At 35.7% G+C, this 21,742-nt stretch overlaps 1 protein-coding gene across 1 annotated transcript in view; it reads left to right on the top strand.

Moving 5' to 3' along the window:
* The window catches only part of CNTNAP2 (contactin associated protein 2), a 1,951,112-nt gene that overhangs the window by 885,556 nt on the left and 1,043,814 nt on the right, over positions 1–21,742 (top strand). The window contains exons 5-6 of the mRNA XM_073239854.1: positions 13,761–13,964; positions 18,388–18,572. Of these exons, the coding sequence (XP_073095955.1) occupies positions 13,761–13,964; positions 18,388–18,572 (389 nt within the window). The remainder of the gene's footprint in view (positions 1–13,760; positions 13,965–18,387; positions 18,573–21,742) is intronic.

Here is a 21,742-nt window from a genome sequence, read left to right as displayed (position 1 = left end):
CATGAATGTTTTCCTTAACCCGCTCAAATAATTTTGTTCCCATATTCTAGAATTAAAATAATTAAATTTTCTCTTCTATGTCTATTTAAACATTACCAAGACAGTAAGAATATAATTTAATGACTTATCTATCATTATAAATCACTTTGTTAGGTTCCACTCCTAGAAGCCACTATGTAATAAATGATTATTATTTGTTTTCTTTTAAAAAATAGTATGAACAGTTATATGTGGTATTTAGAATATCTCTAGGCATTTAATAGTATTTTTACTCCAATTTTCAAATTTTGACACTTTGTAAATACATTTTAACTGATTGTCCAAAGTTTCACCCATGGAATTTCACCCATGAAAATATTTCAGTGTCTCTGGAGTGTATGTTTGAAAATTCCTTGTCAGAATGTCTAATTGATAATGTGCTAAAGTAATTAGGAATGTGAATATGGTCTAAAATTGAAAATTCTGCCTTTCTAGAATCTTTCTTAAAATCCAAAACTAAGAACACATTTATAGTTCTTTGTGAGTTTGACCAAATTGCCCAGAGTAAGAGATGCTTAATTTTGGACCTGAATGGACTCTACCTAAGAGATTACTTGTCCCTGTCCTTCCTTGTGCAGGCCTAGAGGTGACTGACCTACCCAAAGGTAAGGACAGGGTTAGGTATGAGGTCTCTGGGCTCAGGTCCAGTGCATTCCCGAAGCCTGATGGAATGAGGGGTCATCATTCCATTGATTCTATAACATACTTTTTGGGTCATGAGAAAGCTGGCATCATTTAAATTTTCTAATAAACTTTCTGCCTCAGTGTGCCATTTATCCCTGTAGAGTGAAGACATGTGCTTTGCTTCCATGTCTACATTAAGAGAAACTCAACCATTGACATTTTAAGGACTTAACCACCCTACTATAAATAGCACTTGTGACAGTGTTACATCTGTCATGCCTTGGGAAGTGCATAAATTGTTAGGGTTGACCTAAATTGTAAAAAAAGTCAAATGCAGAAAGTTGAAAATAGGATGTGTAGGCACTGTATCCAAATGTGTCCTATTTGCAAATTCAGTTCCTTCTTTAATAGCCCTCCCTCTAGAAAACTTTCCCAAATTTCATGTGAATTTGTGACATTTGTCTACTTTTATATTTTCTGAATCCAAAATGATAATTTCCTTGAGGCTACAAAATTGTGCAACTTCACCAGCAGGTTTCTAATATTTCTGATAGCTCAAGCTTTTTATGCAAGAGAAAATGCCAGATCTCTCTAGGAGAAACCCTTGATTTATGTTAGAAGAAATTCAAAGTTTAAATTAAACAAAAGAATATCTAAAATTCTTAAAATATAAGAAGTCAACTTCAAGGTTATTTATAACCCTAAAGTGATTTAGGCTTTAGAGGGAGACAGACTAATTTTTCCATTTGAATAGATTCAGAAAAATATGCCTTTTTATGCTGCAAATGTCAAGAAGATTATTTCCTATACTGTCAGAAAAAGTAGGCAATCATCAAATGACTAAAAAAAAAAAATCTGGGCCTTTACCTCATGGGAAATGCAAGTGGAGAGAGGTGGTTTAGATTCTGTGATTTTCTAGGAATCTGTGAGATTCTATACAATGTGGAGGAGGAGGAGGCCCCCATAGATTATGTGACTGGCCTCAGAATTAAAAGGACATAAGGCAGATTCATGAAAGAATAAAATTTTATATTTTTATGTGTACTTCAGAGTCTTCAGAAGAAAAATGAAGACCCAAATAAGCCATTAAGCCCAAAGGCTTATATATATTTTTAAATAAAAAATGATAAATTATAGGTATGTGACAAGACATAAGGGATTAGGCTATGGACAAAAAAATCAGGGGACAGAAATTAGGCAATATTTGGGGGAAACTAATGGAAGATTAGGGTGATTTTAGTAGGTTTGTTTGTACAGATCCTGACTCCCAGTTTGGCTATCTCTGGTGATAAGAATGTTTCCATTTTCTTCCTGACACAGGAAAAACCCCTTCTTCACGGGAAATTTTATGACCTGCTTTTAGGATGAATGAAGGCAGTCAGAAGCCTGCTATTTCTCAAGTGCCTTCAGCCCAAACTAATCCATTTGCCAAACCAGTGTGTTTTAGGGTGTCATGTTCTGAATCCCTTCACAATCAGTGTACTAGCAAGACTGGGTTTACTGTTGAGAAAGTGCTTAATGAATTGTAGTCATTAGATACGTGAACCACAGAGTTTAGTTGCAGTAAGCATGTGAGGAATGAGAGACTTGCCTTGGAAAGCTTTAGCTGTAAATTACTAAAATGCATGGCTAAGCAGTGTGGAGAAAAAAAGGCATACAGTTTTCTAATGATACTGTGTAGCATTACATTCATCAGTGAAGAGATCTGCAATTTGTTGATTATTTTCCTCAATAACAATTTAAATATTTCTTACTATGTTTTCACTTTCATATATATGGCAGCTTGAAATGGTTCTTTATTTTTCTGTTAAAAGAAATGAGTGCAATGTAAATAGTCAATTCTCATGATTCACAGTAGTTTTCCTTTATTAAGTTTCTGAATTTGCAAATACAATTAGTAAAAACAAAAAGTTTCTGAATTAGCAAAAAAATGTGAGCTCCCCGGGTTAGGTACCTGCGAGCCTCTAATCACTACAGTTTTGTCAACCAGTCAGTACATAACCTTGCTTTATTTCTGTTTAAAAACATTTTACCTAGTATGTATTGTTGACTTATTAACATTCAATCAATATATCAACTGTAACTTATGCCCAAACAGAGCTTATCTAACACATGTCTTTTGTCCATAAGGCACATCATAGCCTTCTGTGCTTCAAAACACTAGACAGCACTGTAACCCTACTGTTGGGAGACAGACATTTTAAACAGTGAAATCATCCCAAAATGCAAAAAGTGGCACTAATAGATGATGGAAAGAACACTACTTTTCCAGTATGTGAATTGAAATGAGAAGAGCATTGCCTTGCTCAAACTTAGCTGGAAATGTGAACACCAGGTGACTCAAAATCTTTGCCTTTTGCACATATCCATGAATGGGCATATAAATAAATTTTAGTGAGTAAGCACATTTGCAAATACAGAATCTGCCAGTAATGATCATCTATGCGTGTTAATTTGTACTACTTTTAGGAATACATGTATTTCTTTTAAGAAAATCTTCTCTCCGAAATCTCAGTGGATGAATTGCAGGTTTATGGTGTTTTCTTTCTTTGCTTCCTATGTTTAGTGTAGTTATATGGTTGGCATAGAGTGGTATATCTTTATATTATATGATAGCATTAAAATTTGTTTTCTTTACCCGCCTAAAGAATTTGCCAAATAACTTTCTAAAGAATTTGCTATTTGAGAAATAAAATTTCTTGTTGATACATATTGCACTAATTCACAGATAAGTTATGATATTGTGGAAAATAAATTTTATTTTTCAGACTGATTATGATCCATCTAGTCTGATAGTTTGACAATATCCAAGTGTAAAGAGATGTGTAGCCAATAAAAAACCGTAACAGTAGGGTACTAGATAGCAACCTCTGCATATTCAAACTCAAATCAGCTGCTCAACATTTAAAACTGGGGAGATTTAATTAAAATGTCAGATTTATGAGCTTTCTTGAGAATTGAATGTTTGAATAGCACCAAAACTGCTGCACAGATTCAGTTTGCTACAGGTAGACAGAGCCCCCCCTCTCTTACACTAACGATACATCTCAAACACTCCCTGTTGTTTTTCCACTATCAAGACAAGTGGAATTTTTAAGCCATTAATTTAGCATCTTTTCCCTATTGGTTTTTTGATTAGGTAGAATATTATCTGTTATCCACATCTCTGTGAAAAGTGAGAAGGTAAAAGACAGATCAATGATTTTACAACAAGCCAGCATCACTTATTTGTATGAATTTCTTGTCCCCTCTGAACAATGAGGTTATGACTTTTAATTTCAGAAGCTTCCAATTATTTTAGCCCTGTCAGGACTGGTTCTCTGCACAAGTCGTAGGAGCATTGCTCATTTATAGAAATGAATTAATACAGCCTGCTCACCATGGCCTCCGTGGGCATATGGGTGTCATGAAGTAATGGATGTCCCCCAAGTTCACAGTGAATCAGATTCCCTCCAGAGCCCCGGTCACTGAGGTGTGTTGACGACTGGGCCACAGAGTGCTATTTATTGCTTTACCAGACAGGACCCAGCCGCTCTAGCGGCGGGGAGAGGGCACATTATGTCACAACATGTGTACATTCTGAGCATTATTAATCCTATTTTATGATTCAGATAAAAGATGCACCCAAAGGTGTGTGAAATAAAACCCAAAATAAAACGAAGCTGTAATGTACTACATCCTACACATAATCTCAAACATACTCAGCAAAGTTCCAATCTCTTGCAAGCTAGTACAAATCATTTGTACCAACTTATTTGGCTTTCAGGAAAATACAGAAAGTAAAACAAAAAAAAAAAATGGCAGTCTTCCCTAGTCACTTAGTGCATACTTCTTGTCCAGGAAACTCTATAGATGGTGTTCATAAGTGTATATACTGTTTGGAAAAATATTGATTTTACATTTTTAGATGAACGTTATTTTTTAAGATATGGATTTGAATGAGGTAAAGTATTAAAATGTGCAATAGGTAAAGAAGTGGCAAACGTCTGGTGTTTTGAAAAATTAGAGTGGTGCAAATAACTGAATTCACATCATTAGCATATTTCAAGGAGGAACTTTTGATATTTTGTTTCTGATTTTAAGGACTTCAGTTCCTTTAAAACCCTGATGCCAGTGACTGTAATGGGGTATGTGGTGGGGACTTGATAAAGGGGGGAATCTAGTAAGAACAGTGTTGCTCATGGGATTGTATATTAATGATACCAAAATAAAACAAACGAACAAAAAAAAAACACCTGATACTTGTGGTAGTGGACTTGTCAGACTGCTGAAGAAAACTGTGACTGTAAATACACACCTGAAATTCTTTGATCACTCTAGAAACCTCACCTACTTCACAGTTCTAGGTCGCAGCAATGCATGGTCAGAAAGCTTTGCATTCTTCAATGACAGTCGTCTTCTGAATTCTGGCTTGGTTTAACCTTTGTCAGCACTATTAGACTGTCAGCTTTTCTGAGGTCTGTGCTGTCTTCTACCACCCCACCCTCCCCACTCCACTCTTCCACATCAGCACAAGAGTTATCTTCCCAAGATGCAAACCTGAACATGCGCCTTGGCCTTAGGACACCATCATTACTCACATAGATCCATGGCTTCCATGGCTTCTCCACGTTCCAGTTACCCATGACCCTGTCCTATTAACATCACACAGAACAGCTGAGCTCTTTGAAACAATTGAATATACTGTCCCCCCAACTCTCTGAATTTTTATTCAGTCTTAATTATCTTTTAACAAGAAAGCTCATCTGTTAGTTCTTGCTTAAAACTCGCCCCTTTTCCTCAGTGGCTTCACCTTCTTAGCACAATGCTCTGGGTGTAGAAAGTATTTCAGTGAATGCTGGTTGATACCAGACATTTGATATTGGTTTCTGAAATGTACTTTGAAGGGGAGTACATTTTTAGATATACTTTGATTTTTCTCTTCTTTTCTTTTCTAAGATACAGTAAGAGGATTTTCTGCAGAGGATGTTTTAGAATATAGTGTATCTGTGATATAGTAAGGCTACAGGTGTGTTTTAAAATATAATATAGTGATAGAAAATACTTCAAGGTACAGTAAACCAGCATATCAGGAAACAACTGCCATTGAAAGTTTATTACTCGCAATTCCCGAATGGAAGGGGCCTGTCATTGTGGGGGGAGTTGGGGGGCCCGCAAAGGGACCACCAGGATCAGTTAGGAGGCAGAGGGGAAAGAGAAGATGGGCAAGAACCCATATCGTGGTTTCCGCAGAAAGGAATGGGTGAGGCCGCGTAAGCAGGCTTAGGATTGGCTAGTTTCAATGTTTTCAGCAGTCTCTGGGGCACAGGGACTATCCCTGTTTGTGTGGTACCAGCCCTGGGGTGCTTAGGGCGGGTGCCTCATGGCCTGGGTGTAAGAGCCCAGAGGACATAGCTGGGCTGTGGGCTCTGGAATGGCTGGTCGTTTTGGGAGCCTGTGCTTGCAGCAGTCGGCTAGCCCTGGGGAGGCAGTGCATCCAGCATCAGCAAGGGCTAGACGTCAGAGCATCAGAGAACAGGAAATAAAAGATAGAGTTAATAAAGAGGGCAAAGTAGAAGCAAGCTGTTGGCAGCTGCAAGAGATGGCCAGGGTGGTCAACACGCCCACCCGGATGTGTCCGCCATTCCCCTTGTTGATCCAGGGAATTTCTCTCTTCTTCAGCATTATGTAAAATACCATAAAAGCATCAAAGGAAGTCCCTAAAGCAAGTCACCATCCTTTAGCCCATATAATTTGAAATTTGGTCCAACACTGACAGCAGGGTTTTAAACGGAACTAGCAACAGCAGTGTGTTTAACTGAATAGTGACAAAAATCTTAAATAAACGTTAGGAATAATTAATATCAAAATACATTCTGGGGGATTTCTTGATTTCTGGGTCCCTTCCTCATCTGTGGAATATTTACTTAGGATAGATAATCTTTTCCCAAGCAGAAAATAGATTGTGTATGGTGAAAAGCTGTAGAGCTATTTCCAGTAAGCAGCAGTATTTTCACAGAGAAGGCAAATCTAATTTGTTTGACTTTTTGATTTACAAAAATAAATAAAAATAGCTTTTACATGGATTTTCTACAAATAGATTTTATGCTAATTTTCAGAAATTGCTTATTATCTCTGTATTATCAGATATATTAGAAATATAGCCCTGCTTAGAAGTGAATTATTTTGATTTTCTGATGTCCTGTGTATGTGTGTGTGTGTATGTATGACTGTTTTCAGGGAAGCAAGGAGAACCCCTTGTCTTTTGATGTTGAATAATATGAATTCAAAGTAATGATTTCCCTGCATGTTATTCAAGTGGACCAATCATGTGACTAGTCAATCATGATTCTCTTTATTATATAATTATTGTATAATATTATGTATTGTTCCCATCATAATTATTGTTTTTCATGAAATAATTTGATAATAAAAATGCATAGGAGCAAGCCCATCTTGCTGCTTTTCAGATGGTTATAGAATATCAATAAATATTTATCTCAAGTTTGTGTCAAATTACTTGGTTAAAAGGTGTTTAACATTTATTAACTTTGATCTTAGAATAGGCAAGTTTCTCTTAATCTCATTCACTTGAAAGGAAAACCTTTATTTTGTGTTTAAACTCATGCTAGAGTTTACTCTTTTAATCTTTGACTTATAAACAAATGACTCCAGTATGAGTACAATAAAACCATCTCATGTTTCAGACTATGTTTTCACATTGGAAACCCGCAGTTGTAATATTTATAGAAATGCATGCCACTGTATCATGTGTAGGTCTGTACTTACAGAGTAAACGGCATTGCACAGATACGGTTTTAGAGGAAAATGAAAACAGTGAAATTCCCCTTTTGCCTATGTTGTCTAAACACCAATTACATTTAGATCAGTGTAAGAAGTGTTTATTGTGCCAGAATTACCAAGTGGAATGATCCAGAGTCTGTGCCTTAGGACAGCTTAAAGCCCACAGAGGAAATCAAATCATAAAGAGACAATTTCAAAAGATGAGAAGGGATGCAAGGAACGTGTGCAAAGGTGCCATGGGGCAATAGGCAAGGGCTGTTTCACACAAGGAAAGCTTTTCTAGTCTGTGAGGCCATCTGAAGCTTGGAGGAGGTCTGCGTTTAAACTAGATGGAAAAAATAATGCTGTTGAACGAGGTGTGCCTAGCAGGAGGAAAGGCACTAGGTGAAGTTAGCAAGGGATCTGGTCGGTTTGCCACTGTTTGCATATGAAGAAGAAGGTGGTACTAAAATGTAAGCTGAGTGGGGAAGGCGAGAGCTCTGTCATTAAGGGTCTAGGGGACCAGACTGAAGAGCTTTTCAGCAAAACGTTTATTTCTGAAAGATCCTTTTAGCTTCTGTGTGGAGGAGAGATTTAAGGGAAATTAGGCTGGAGGATGGAATGCCCATTAATGAAGCTGATGTGGTAGGCAGGGGGTGAAAGGAGAGAAGGCTGGAGGCGGTACATATAAAAAGTAAGCTGTATGTTTGAAAAACAGACGTACTAAATTTCACAAACTGGATATGGAACAGATGCGGATACAAGAATAAGAGCAGTGGGGCCCAGAAAAAGAATTATGTGTTAGACAGGTAGCGTTAGATTTGCCTGTGGAAGGTCCGTGTGGGTCAGCCTTCCAGGCAATTAGATGTTGGAATCCAAATTTTATGGAGACGTGAAACCAGACTCCTGATGTCGTCGTCGTTATACCTTGAGTTATTCAGCACTTAAAGGCAAAGAAACACATTTTTAAGGAGAAATATTGCACAAAATATGAGATTCTAACCTTCATTAAAGAGCCTTTAAGATTTTTTTTCCCCCAAGTAGAGTGATTTTTCAGAGTCGATCTCTAGATCATTTTTTCAAGAATCTGCAGAAGGTTCATTTGCTGCTATTACTCTAAATTAGCTGTTCTTGACATTTTGGAATCTATTGTAACTTTATTTCAATCCAAACCACAGATATATTGAAAGAAAAAGTAGTGGATTAGAAAAAAGAAATTAATCAGATCAAACAGTATGCAGATGAAATGAGATAGACTGTGTTCCAGTGGAATTAATGTCTGTCAGTTAAATAATATAAGTCAGTTGATCATAATGGAATGATTTTTTTTTCCTATCACTACACACACAAAAAAAATAGTAGCCTGACATTACCATTGTTTTTCTCTGACAATTAAACCTTGGATATATGAGTAGTTGTGGCACAAAGGTATATCAGAACGATTCTCAAAATTTCTTCAAATCTAGTGATTCTAATTTTTAATGAAAAAGAAATATAACAGTGTTTATTACACTTAATTCGAGCTTATTAAAATATGAGAGACAACATGCAATCATTCAACAAATACTTTGAGTATTGACTGTTTCTCTGACACTGTTATAAGTACTGGGCTTCAGGATGGAGCAAAACAAATATCTCATGCATACATTTTCAGAGACGGAAACATACTATAATATATAAGCATTTAAATATGTCAGGTAGGGATAAATGTTATGAAGAAAAGTAGAAGTGACTGAGTAGATAGTGAGGGTGACAAATAACTATTTTGTGAAGAATGGTCAACATCTGACATTAAAGAAAAGAATACATTGATTTGCATTTCTGTAACATTTACAAAACTTAGCAAATTCCACCTTGTATAATTTTTAAACTTTAAATATATGTAAAATTCTCGAAAGTGACTCAGATATTTATTTATATAAATTATATAATGTTAAATTCTGTACTAAGTTATTCATATGCTTTACCAGTATCTTCATAAGAGCAACCACTTAGAAATTTAAAGAAAGAAAATAATTGTCAAAGTGCTCAAGAATCTAACTACTAGATGGTCTTCATAGAAATGTTTGGATTTGTTGAAAACTGCAAATAATTTTGGTTTAATAAATAGTGTGCAAAGTAGGAAATTCTTTTAAATCTGAAGCTCATATGTAAAATGGAATATTATGCAGCTATTAAAAATTTCATGAAAACACTTCATAACAGAAAAAAATACTGAAATAATATATAGAGAAAAACATTAACAGTATTTTGATGCCTATGTGTAATTGTAAATAATTTTAAATGACTTAGTTTTGCTTTCTTATGATATGAAATTTTTACAGGGAGTACTTATTAATTTTATGATAAATATTTTAAAATATTAAACCTTATGCATTACCAAATAAATATGAATAGTCACTTTAATGTATTTACATAGTAATCAGTAAACACTTAAATATTAATAATTGTAACTGCCTTTGAAAGTCACTGTTTATGTAAAAACATTAGATTAAATTGCAAAGAACTTCAAAATCATAGCAAATCCTTATGAAACAGATTACTAAGAAAGGTCTGTTTTTGTCCTCTTTTTCTCTCAGTAATTATTTGTGTGGAAGAATTTATCAAATAGGTAGTATAAAATTGTGTTTACTAATAGCAAATTCATTGTGTGCTTTGTATAAAGCAAAGCATACAAATTAAAAACAACCTTAAACCTTGTCAATACCACCCTACAATAGAAGAAATGAGGACTCCTTGGAAAAATGGCTGATTCTAGGTCTGGGCATGATGAGCTTAGAGCATCTTATAGCGCCAGAAAGTGAGAGAGAGAGACAGAGAGAAACAGAGAGACCCATGGGGGAGAGAGAAGAGCAGAGAGATGGGGAGGGGAAAGGAGAGGACAGAAGAGAACTGAGGAGGCAGTGGTGGCGCCTTGGCAAGGACACCCAGGAGCCAACCAGAAAGAGCCTCCCAGTGGCTAAAGCTGGAATGATTTGAATAATGATCATGTTGTATTTAAACTCAAAGAATAAATAAACATACAGAATTCCACAATGATTGAATGAATGAATGGACAAATCTTCCTTACACAAGAACTCCGCACTCCAGGAGGTGGCGCTTAATTCTCCTCAAGTATGGGCCATATTACGGTGACTCATTTCCACAGAATTGAGTACAGAAAGGGAAAAACAGTAACTTCATAGTGAAGAAACTTCGCAGCACCACTAGTGGGAAGTCATGTTGGAACGGTGCTTCCCCGGCGAGGGAGGTGATGAGCAGGACGCCGCAATTCCGTGGTATTCTCCCCAAGCGGCAGTGACAGTAGCTCCACTCTGCGCTTCTCTATTGTTAAACTTCCTTTCAACAATAAGCTTTTATTACATTTGTACTAAAAGAGACAGTTAAGGTATTTTTTAAAATATTAATATTTTAGATGGTGAACAATATCCAAACTCAGAACGACAATTTGATGAATTGGGCACATTACCAGCTTTCTGAGTTATTGTTAGAAACAAAATTGTAGAAGCCCTATGATTTTCCATTCACTTTTTGACTAGCCATTATTGTTCAGATTGCTTAAACAGTTCAACCATACATATTTAATCACTGCATAGGAAACTTAATTCTAGGGGGTGATAAGAAATCGGGTAATAGGGGAGAAAAAAGGTGGTTTGTCCCAAAATAAGCACAACATATTATTAGATATCAAATGAAATGTTAATGTACTTTTGTAGGAAATAGAGCAAAATTCTGATGGATTTTACAATATCACAGACTCTTAAAATTATATTATATGTGTTTATGTATAAACTACGTATCATAGATCATTTCTAGGAATTTTATAATTTTGAAGCTAATTCTAAGCTCTCATCCACATGCTGATATTATACAAGCATTTACCCATTCATAGAACAACTTTATTTCATAGTGTGAAAAGTCTAGCTTGCAGAGCATTTCATTAGTATCTCAGCTGAAACTAATAACTGACCACTGACCACTTAACCATTTGTAAGAAGATGCTTGGTCCACACAGTGTTCTTTCATATATGTTTTTAATATCCTAGAACTGTCTGAGGGAATAAATCATACCCATCCTTTCCATCACTTTTTCCATTGCACTAAAAGTAAGGAAAGAAAGGCATCAGCATTTGCATAAGTCACTCTTATGTACCTGGAGCGGAATATAGATTTTGATTTAGGAGAAGTTATAGAAGGGGCAAAATCTTCCCTCTATCTAAGCTTAGGGAACATTTACTTCCTGAGAGATGAATGAGAATATTTTATGTCAATTAATATATATTGAAGGTATATAAAACAGTGATGTGTCTATTATTCAACTGTCACTGATAGGAAATTGACTGCAAAATTATGTTCTAGAGTTCAGAAGTTACTCCCTCCTTCTGACTTGGATTATGCACTTTTCAAGACAAAAAGTAATTTCTGCCAACTGCAGGGTTATAAATGTAACCTGGGATCTGATAATCAGATTCCACTTTATCTCTCTTTTATCTCTCATCACAGATGATAAAGATATCATGAGTAGACTTCAGCTGTAACAGAATAGATGATTAAGCTAAAGAGTAATTGGCTTCACAGTGTTAGAAGAAGCCAAAACTTGAAGGCGACTTTTTCCCCCATAGTAAAATAAACTTCTATGATTCAGTTTCAGAGAACAGAATTTTGTTGATTAAGAACGTCTTTTTATGGGCCATAAAGAATTGACTGTAAGAATTAAACTTTAAAGTGCAAAGTTGTGTTTTTCTTTCTGAACTTTTTAGAATGCAACAATTCTCTAAACTATCATTTAAAAACATGAATACTTGAGATAATAGGATACATATTTTTAAAGCATTTCAAGTCCATCAATGATTTGAAAGGAAAGCTTAATTTTACTTTTAAGTGAGATTTCAAGTAAGTATATTCGTGACAGTTCACTTGATACAATTAGAAGAGAGCAAAGCTTGTCAAGCAGTGCAAAAGAAAGGAAAAAGAGTAAATGCAACTATCGTAGCTCTACACCTCGATGGAAGCTACCTTGGGTAGCCTGCCCTTGTTACGGGGGAACCAAAATATTTCCTGGATGATTAAAGTGAAGACATGCCAGAGAACTAAGACATGAAATGAGAAAATAGTTCTCTGACAGACTTTAAACTTGCTATTAGTTTTCTCCAGTGTTTCCCTGTGGAGTTCTTTATCAAGACTGCCCCAAACTGAGAGGCAGGCTTCATCCGGGTTTGTAATTCTAAGGTAATTAGAGCTCTTCCAGTTTGACTACGTTTTTTATGATTTCTACTTAGAAGCCAAAGGAAATGTTTTTAAACATATTTATAATGATAAGAGTCTAATGGTAACTAAGCTTCTGTTTGTGTTCAGAATTTGATCTGCATGATGGCAGTTTATCTTGGAGTGCACAGGTTGTAACCCATTAACCAATGGTGTATAATCACTGAGATCCTCTCATTTTCTATATCTGGTGGGAATAAGTAGCAGTTTTGAAACTAATCCCTACCATCACCTATTTATGAGGATGGTGACAAAACTGTTCAAACTTCTGAAAATTTCAGATAATTTCCTGTCTTCAGTGAAATTCCCTACAGGTGAGAACTGTTACAGTTACAGAACAGGCTAGTTATTTGTTCTTCTAACTCATATATGGGTGCAGATGTCTTTGTTTAGCATAATCAAAAACATGGGCAGCCCACTTCTCTATTCATAGGTGAGGGGCAGACGAGGAATTTGAAGCAGACATGCAGCCCAGGAGCGAATGGTAAGGAGCTTTTTAAAGTTCAATTAGCTGTGAATTCTGCATGCTAACAAAGTTTACTAAAAGCCTAGTGGAATGTAGAAACCATTAGAAACATGAGTATGCCATCAAATGCTGCATTCCAAGATTCATTTTTATGTTGAAAAAGGCAAATTTGTAAGCAAAATGTATTTTTCAAAATCATGTAGAATTAGTCTTATTTAAGGAGGAAAATACTGAAATGTCATAATACCTCAGGGATTAAAAAATTTACTTTTTAAAGTAAACTCCATACTCTCAAGTTGAAATCTGAAGCCCAAACTCACTGATGGAATTTGTTAGCATTGCAGTTGAAGTAAGATTTATATTGATAAAGGTCTCTCTGATCATTCTTTGTTAATATTCCTCATAAAATCCACTTCAGGACACACAATAAACCAAAAGAAGAAATGGAACAAGAACACAGAACTCCAGATTTTTTCAGGAAAAAGGTCACTTCTTACTCATATATATTGTGCAGCAGGCCCACATCCATTGGAAGTGGATATATTTCACACTGGCTTGTGACCTACAATAGTGGAACTAAAATGTTATTTATTTCTTCTTTTAGGGGCTGATGTTATCAACTTTGATGGCCATGTTGTGTTACCATATAGATTCAGAAACAAGAAGATGAAAACACTGAAGGATGTCATTGCCTTGAAGTTTAAAACCTCTGAAAGTGAAGGGGTCATCTTGCATGGAGAAGGACAGCAAGGGGATTACATTACTTTGGAACTAAAAAAAGCCAAGCTGGTCTTCAGCTTAAACCTAGGTATGTTCTGCCTTTTGGCATTGTTCTTTCCTTTTATTAGTAGTCCATTAATAAAAGGCTAATGTTGCTTATCCTCAAAATGTAAATTATAAATAGAGTTCACATTACGCTGTCAGTTCATTTTCAGTTATTGAGAAGCTTATTAAAATTATTAATCAAACATCTGTACTACGCAGGGTACTATGCTGGCATCACAGTAGTGAACAAACGTAGAAGGGCCTTAAGTTCATGAAGTTCATGACCTAGTGGAGAAGTTGGACGATATATTATCTATTATTTTAAAACAACTAAATTGTAAGAAATGACTTCAAATAAGGATAAGTAGTATAAAATCAACAAAATAGTCTGATATGATAAAGGATACTTCAGGGGCAAGAGGGTTCAACATGAGACTATGGATTGGAAACACCCTTCAGGATAAGACATATTCAAGCTGAGATCTGAGTGACAAAACCCAGCCATGAGCATCTCAGGAGGAAGGGCCTTTCAAAGGAAGGCATCACTGAAGACAAAGACTTGGGATGCTCGAGGGACAGGGAGGAGGCTGCTGTGGATAGACAGAAGGAGGAGGTGGGAGAGAATACGGAATCGGAAAGTCAGTGATTGTTTAAATCCTGTAAGATCCTGCACAGTATGGGAAAGGTTTAGGTAATATTTTTTTTAGAATGGCAAGTCATTGTGAGGCTTTAATCTATAAGGCATCATGATCTTATTATAACAAGTTTACTGAGATTTTTGTAAGAGCAAATGTTTGTCTTAGTGTGAGTCTAAGCTGGACGTGTGTGTAGTACAGTGAGAGGTGGCCCTGGCTTGCGGGCAGGGGCTGTCAGTGCAGATGCAGGTAAATGGGTCTACTTAGGAGACACTTTTAGTGATAAATTCAGCATGATTTGTAATGGATTAGGTGTGGCATAAGAAAGAGAATGAATAGAGGATAATGTATAGGGTATGAGCTTGAACTCCAGATGGACATTAGTGCCATTTTCAGAAGTAGAGAAAACTCTGTTTTCTCTGTACAGTTTATTCTAGTAGAAGGTTATTAGTTTCCTCTACTAGAGGAACCCTATATATGATTTGTTTGGATCTGGTACATTTTAGTTGCCCATTAGATATCAAACTTGACTTTTCTACTAGGGAGTAGCACGGATGAGTTTAGAGAAGAAGGTCGCTAAATGCAGACAGAATTGGACAATGAACAGAAGTAATCTGAATATGTGGTTTCACAGAGACCAGGGAAAGAAAAGAGCTGCCGAGTTCACCTAAAATGTCACATAAGATAAAGACAGAAAAGTGAATATTGGCTTAGGTAACGTAGAGGTTACTGTTGATTGACTCTCAATGGGACAGAAAGGACAGTAATTTTTCTGTCATAGGTTAAGAAAAGATGAGAATGTAGAAATGAATATTGCAAATATAATAAACTAGAAATGAAGGAATTAGAGCAATGAAATGTTCTCTGGAGAATGAAGTAAACTCAAAGAAGGAGTTCCTGTTTTGTTTGGGGTCTTTGTTGTTTTTAAGTCTCTTGTTTGACTAAAGATTCCAGAATTTGTGCAGAAATTGAAGGGCATCATACATTCCATAAATTTTCCTGTTTTAATAGTATTAGAGTTCTACAAAAATTTTGTTACCTAAAATATGTTAATAACTAAAATTCACATGTTAAATGTCTCCTGATAGAAAGCTCGAAACTGAAGAACAGAATACAAAAACCAATCCTGTCTTTTTGACTTGCTTGTCCAAACATTCCTAAATATGACTTGCGTCCCCTAAATTAAATTTTATGACTTTGAAAATCATTATTATACTAAAAAAATATAATTTCAATTAGTCTTTTTGTTGGTAGTACTTGATACAGTGCCTACAAGGATTTACCTTTTGTTACAAAACTTTCCCCATTCAGTATCTGATCTGATAGAAATAGCATCTATTAAAAAAGAAACAAAATCACAAAAAAACTGTATTAGTGAATTACACAGATACATTACATTTTTTACATTAAAATAAGCTTAAAACTGGAATGCATGCAAAAACTTAGGAAAATGCAAATGTCAAATACAGAAGTTTAATGTCATTCATGTATATGAATTCATAGCACTTCATAAGAATATCAAAACTTTAAGAGAAAATATAGGCAAAGGATATAAAGGTAACTCAGAGGAAAAATTATAAACATTCTATAATCATATACTCAATCACAAATATCTATAAAAGAAATGCACATGAAATAACGATTCCAGTTTTTGTCAAGTAAATAAATCAACTTTAAAATAGTAACAGTATTGGAGAATATGTGACAGGATTCTTTGCACTCTACATCATTCTTTGTTCTTTGTTCTTTATATCAGAAAATATTTTTAGGAAAACAGTTTGACAATAGACCTTCATATGTATAAAATTACCTATATATTTTAGTCCAGTAATCATATGAAATAATGAGAAATGACTACAGGATTGAAGTGCAAGGATATACTTTGCAATCTTAATTACAACCTCAAAAATTGAACAAAAACAGTTAGACATATAGAAATATGTTCATATACATTTAAAATGTCTGAATAATTTTAATTATATGGAAAATACTATGCAATGTTAAATGAAAACTGTAGCATAAAAATATATCAATATTTTCATATTGAGTGTATGTACATATAAGTTGTATATATATAATTAAAAGCATATTTATGGTAAAAAGTTCAGAAGGAAATGGACCAAACTCTTATTAGTGGTGGAAATGAGTGATTACATTTTACATATGAATTCTTCAGAATATTCTCTACTTTTAATAATGAACATGTATTCGTGTATTACATGGGAAAAAAATAGCCCTAAATCATTTTTGAAAAGATTCAATGAGAGATAAAGAGAGATGGCTGGGATATCAGTAAACAAAAAATAAGTACTCTTAAAAAATATGCATGGACATCACACACACACTCAGAGCACTGGGTTATATCTGAAGATGTTTATTTTTTCAAACATTTCTCCTTTTTTTAAAAAAAAGAATCAAGTAGACTTGTAAAGAATAGACTTACAGAGTAGACATTTAATGTCCACTGTGCTTTATAAAGGTGTGACATTACTTTCCTGAAACAAGTTCCTGCTCATATGACCTCACAGAAAAGACCATTACCCTTCACTGGAAATACATTCACTCAGATGTTCACTGTCATTCTTTAATGCCATTACTTAAATATCAGGCACATCTCTCTGCTACGCAGTCTTCCGGTCTAAACACTTAAAGTAATAAAATGGAGAGTAGCCTTCTATTTAAATTTATTCTTCTTTTCTTTCTTCATGCTCCCTCATGCCATGTTCATATACAATCATGATCACAGTCAAAATCACACATCAACATTTGATTTCCTCACCAAAAGGGAAGAAAATTTGATTTAAGAAACCGTAGAAAAATGTCAGGTATGGGCATCATTAGCATTCCAAAAATGAAAAAAAAAAAATTTAATACTCCAGTCAATCATGTGTTTCTCATTTTTATTATGCTATTTATTCTGAAACCATAGTATATTTTTGTTGCAGTTAGTTTTACTGACCATAAAAAATAATGCTTGATTGGAGAAAATAGAAAGTGGTATAAAATATGTAAACAGTATACAGAAATGACCTTGATAAACATTTTGGATTCTCATAATGTTTCATTCTTACTTATAGTCTTGTTCTGTTGCTCTGGAAATCTTCTTTCAAAACTAGATTAATGCTTTGTATATATTTTTGCAGGACTTTATTTTAAAGTATAACTTGAGTAAATTTTCCATGCCATTCAATATTACACTGGGTTTAAGATAATGCATGGCTTTTTAGAGTCAGAGAAAACTGAAAAATGTCATGCTGGTTTTCTTGACTAATAATAATAGTAATAATAATAATAGCAATAGCAAAAAGCTGTTAACAGGTAACATTAATGAATGTTCACTATATGCCAGGAAGCACACTAAATTCTTTGCATGTGTTAACTAATTTAATCCTCACTGCAACCTTGTAAAGCAGGTACTGTTACTTTCTCCATTTTACATAAGAAGAAACAGAAACAGAGGCCCAGAGGAGCTGTCAACTTCCCGAGGATCAGGGAGCAAGCCCCGGGGTGCAGCCAGCACTCTCGCTGCAGGGCCCATGGGGCACTGGCGATATAAGGAGCCTACCAAACTTAACAGATTTCATGGCCCCGTTAAATACAGACAACACTCATTTTGGCTCTTTTTAAAGGAGCAGACTCTTTTCCACCTTTAATAACTTTTTATGTATTTTGAATACAGAGCTGGTTTTAAGTGTGGTTATATCCTGGTTTCCCATCTTACTGTCAGTAGAGTTTCAGAGGTCAGCCGTGGCAGTGTAAATGACAGGTTTCCTGCTAAGCGGAGGTGGCACGGTGTCATCGCCTTGTTTCTTTTCCACTCCTGTGATCCAGGAAGCAACCAGCTTGGCCCCATCAACGGCCACACGTCCGTGAGGACGGGCAGTCTGCTGGATGATCACCACTGGCACTCCGTGGTCATCGAGCGCCAGGGCCGGAGCATCAACCTCACCCTGGACCGGCGCGTGCAGCACTTCCGCAGCAACGGGGAATTCGACTACCTGGACTTGGACTATGAGGTAACCGAGAGCACGTGACTTGCCGCTACTTAGCCTCCTACTATGTGCATTCCTGTTGATCACAAACTTTCCTACACCATTTTCAGGTTACTCTCCAAAGAAAAACTAACGAACAACTTCAAAACTGAATTTACTAATGTCTTTTTATTCATTTTTAAATTTGCAATCATGCATATTTGAAATAGTTTGGAAATCTTCATACGAAAGTAATCATTTGAAGAGAAGGGACCATTTACATGTCATCAGGGCTCTACCAAGTCCAGTGTAAGGGTAGGTTGTAATCTTGCCATTGGTAGGTAATTATAAATGACCTATTCTTGAAAATGTACAGCACTTTACAAACACAGGTTACCTAGTATTTATAACAAAATACTGAATGAGAACTCCTAAGTTCTGATTTATATTAAATTATTTATGCATTCATGATTAGAGATATTCTTTTGACAAGTTCTATATTCTCAAATATAACTATTGTACAAGAAATAAAGTAAAATATAGAATATTTTAAAGAGTTTGTCCACAAATAAAAGGGTGTCTTTTACCTTTCAAATGATAAAAGATAAAAAAATAACCAACAATCCTACTGGTGCCATAAAAACTGTATATTCCCATACTATATGGGTCAGCATTTAATGTTTTTTAATAAATTATTTAGAGAGCAACTCAACTTTAAAGTGCCCACCAAAAATGTAACTCATATGTAGAGATAAGAGTTCTGTAAGATGTTCATCACAGTGCTAAATATACTAAGAGAAAAAGGATAATGCTAAATGAACAAAAAGAGATAGCAGGGAAATAATTAGGATGGAATGTTATTCAGCAAGAGGTTTCCAATCTTACTTACTTCATGGAACCCATCGTGTCTCATTAAACTGTCCACAATTTAAAGTTGTCCTAGACCATTCTGTAATAGATCCAGACAACTAAGTGTGTATGTCCTAACAGCTTGGTAACCTTTTGAGAAAAATACATATAAAATAAAATAATGATTTTTTTTATTTTTAAAAATTAAAATAACAGTATTCAGTAACGGGATGATCATACTTGCAGTGCACAGCTTCCCAGATTTTGGAATCGTATTTGACACTGCCATCCTCATTTTCTGTCCAGCTTCCATGCAACACTGTTTTTATCATAGTGACCAAAAACCCATCTTCACAAAGACAGGGCATCATCAAAAGCAAGGTCACAGGATGTTGGAGTGGTGAGCTACCTCAGGCTAGAGTTTCACTCAATGCCCAGAACATACCAAGTATTGCTGCAATTCCATGAAAAATGTAAAAGGATATGAGGACACCCCTATGAGTTTGTTGTGCCACCTCAGTGTGCCTTGGTCGCCACTTTGAAACTGTGGATATGTATCTATAGTATATATATACACATACATACACATTTATGTGTGTTAACAACATACATGAAATTTTAAGAATATAGAATATACTTACCATAAAATAAGTGAAAATGCCAGGATTTACAACTGTGTTTTCTATTTTCTTTATATGTTTAAATAGTTTCAAGATGAATATATTACATATATTCCTGAATAGGAGTTTAAAATAGATCATGCTATATAAACCCTGATATGAGACTTTATTAGCATTTAAACACACTTAAGATTATCAGGAAATAATGCTCCACTGTTACCTCTTTAAAGCAAAATGATTGTTGAAAGGGAAAGAATGTGAAAATCCCAGAAATGTGTCTATCTTCTCTAAATTTGAATAATTCTTTGCTTAGGTGACTTATAGTCCACTATAGGAGAGAACTTAGAGATGAATTATTCATCCTCCATTAATAAACTTTGAAGTACCATAGAAGAGGTGAGAAATCCTGGAACATTAGCAATGGGCAAACACAATTCCAATTTTCAAAACACAGAATTAAAAATTTGGGGTCATGGACTCTATTGAATTTGTGATGAAATCTATGAATATTCATGCACACATAGTACTTTTCATACAAGGTCAGCAGTTTTAAGGACACTTTGACACCCATCAGTATACAATGCCATGTTTGAGAACCTGAGCTGTAGACTATAATGACTCAGACCCTAGGAAGAAATTTAAATTTGCTAATCAAGTTTCAGGATGAATCGGCTTCTTTCTCTTTGTAGAGCTACTGCCTGATTTTTCTGTTAGACGCTGCAGTTCTCCAATACAAGTGGTTGGGTGTACTTTATATCTCTACACATTTATCACTACACAAAAGGGCCTCTCTTTGTTTGAAGAAAGTTAGGGAAGATAGAAAAGTCATCTTTGAGTGTTTCTGCATATATCTCCTTGATTCATACAGTGACGAGACTCAAACCTCAAAAGGAGCTTGTTAGAGTAACGAAACTCTTATCACTCAGAGCATTCCACGGCTTTTAGGAGTTCCGTGCCCTGAACAAAGACCGAATATTTGTATTATATCACACCACTGTACAGTATTCCCATCATATAGATGCATACATACAAATAGCTTCAAGAGCACACATGATGCTAAAATGTAGAGCTGAGGTCTGAGCAGTTAGTAATTTCCATTTAATGTAATTCGTTTAAAGCTTATATAATTCCGGTTTTAACAATGGCTCTGGCAGTTCTCACGAGCCTGGATGAGCAGGACCCAGCACACCCGGGGAGCAAATCCAGTAGCACCTATCACCGTTCCCAGAGCATCGTGGAGGAAACAATGGAAAACAAGTTTTCTCCTTTGAGATAACTCGGCGTGGGCCTTTTTTCTGGATGATGGCCTACAGGCTCATGTCAGTCACCTCTCTGTAGCCCATTTATACTACAAAGTGAGCCAATCACCATTTGTAGTCCAGCTGCTAACCGCAGGAGACCTGAGGGGGGTGCTAGTTGTGTACGGATGCCTTTGACTTCCTTCTGCCCGCTCTCAGCCAGCGAGACAAAGGGCAGGAACAGCATGCTGATGAATGGCCTGGCCGCTCTCCTCCAGATAGATTCCAGGACACGCCGCCTCTGGAGGCTGTGCTGCTGCCGAATCAGTACTGCTCTCCTTGGGAGGTAGAAATGCAGAACCTGGTTAGGATTCGGAGAAAATCCAGCTAGGATTTTGAGACACTCAATTGCATGGGCTCAAATTGGAGCAAAAGGGCCTGGGTTTGCATCCTTTTTGCTCCTTACTGATTGTGTGGCAGTAGACAAATCATATCCCCCTTTGGTAAA

Source organism: Manis javanica, chromosome 6, assembly GCF_040802235.1.
Source record: "Manis javanica isolate MJ-LG chromosome 6, MJ_LKY, whole genome shotgun sequence".
NCBI classification, from domain to species: domain Eukaryota; kingdom Metazoa; phylum Chordata; class Mammalia; order Pholidota; family Manidae; genus Manis; species Manis javanica.
Note: the sequence above shows the minus strand (reverse complement) of the source record. Positions and strands in the feature narration are given on the sequence as shown.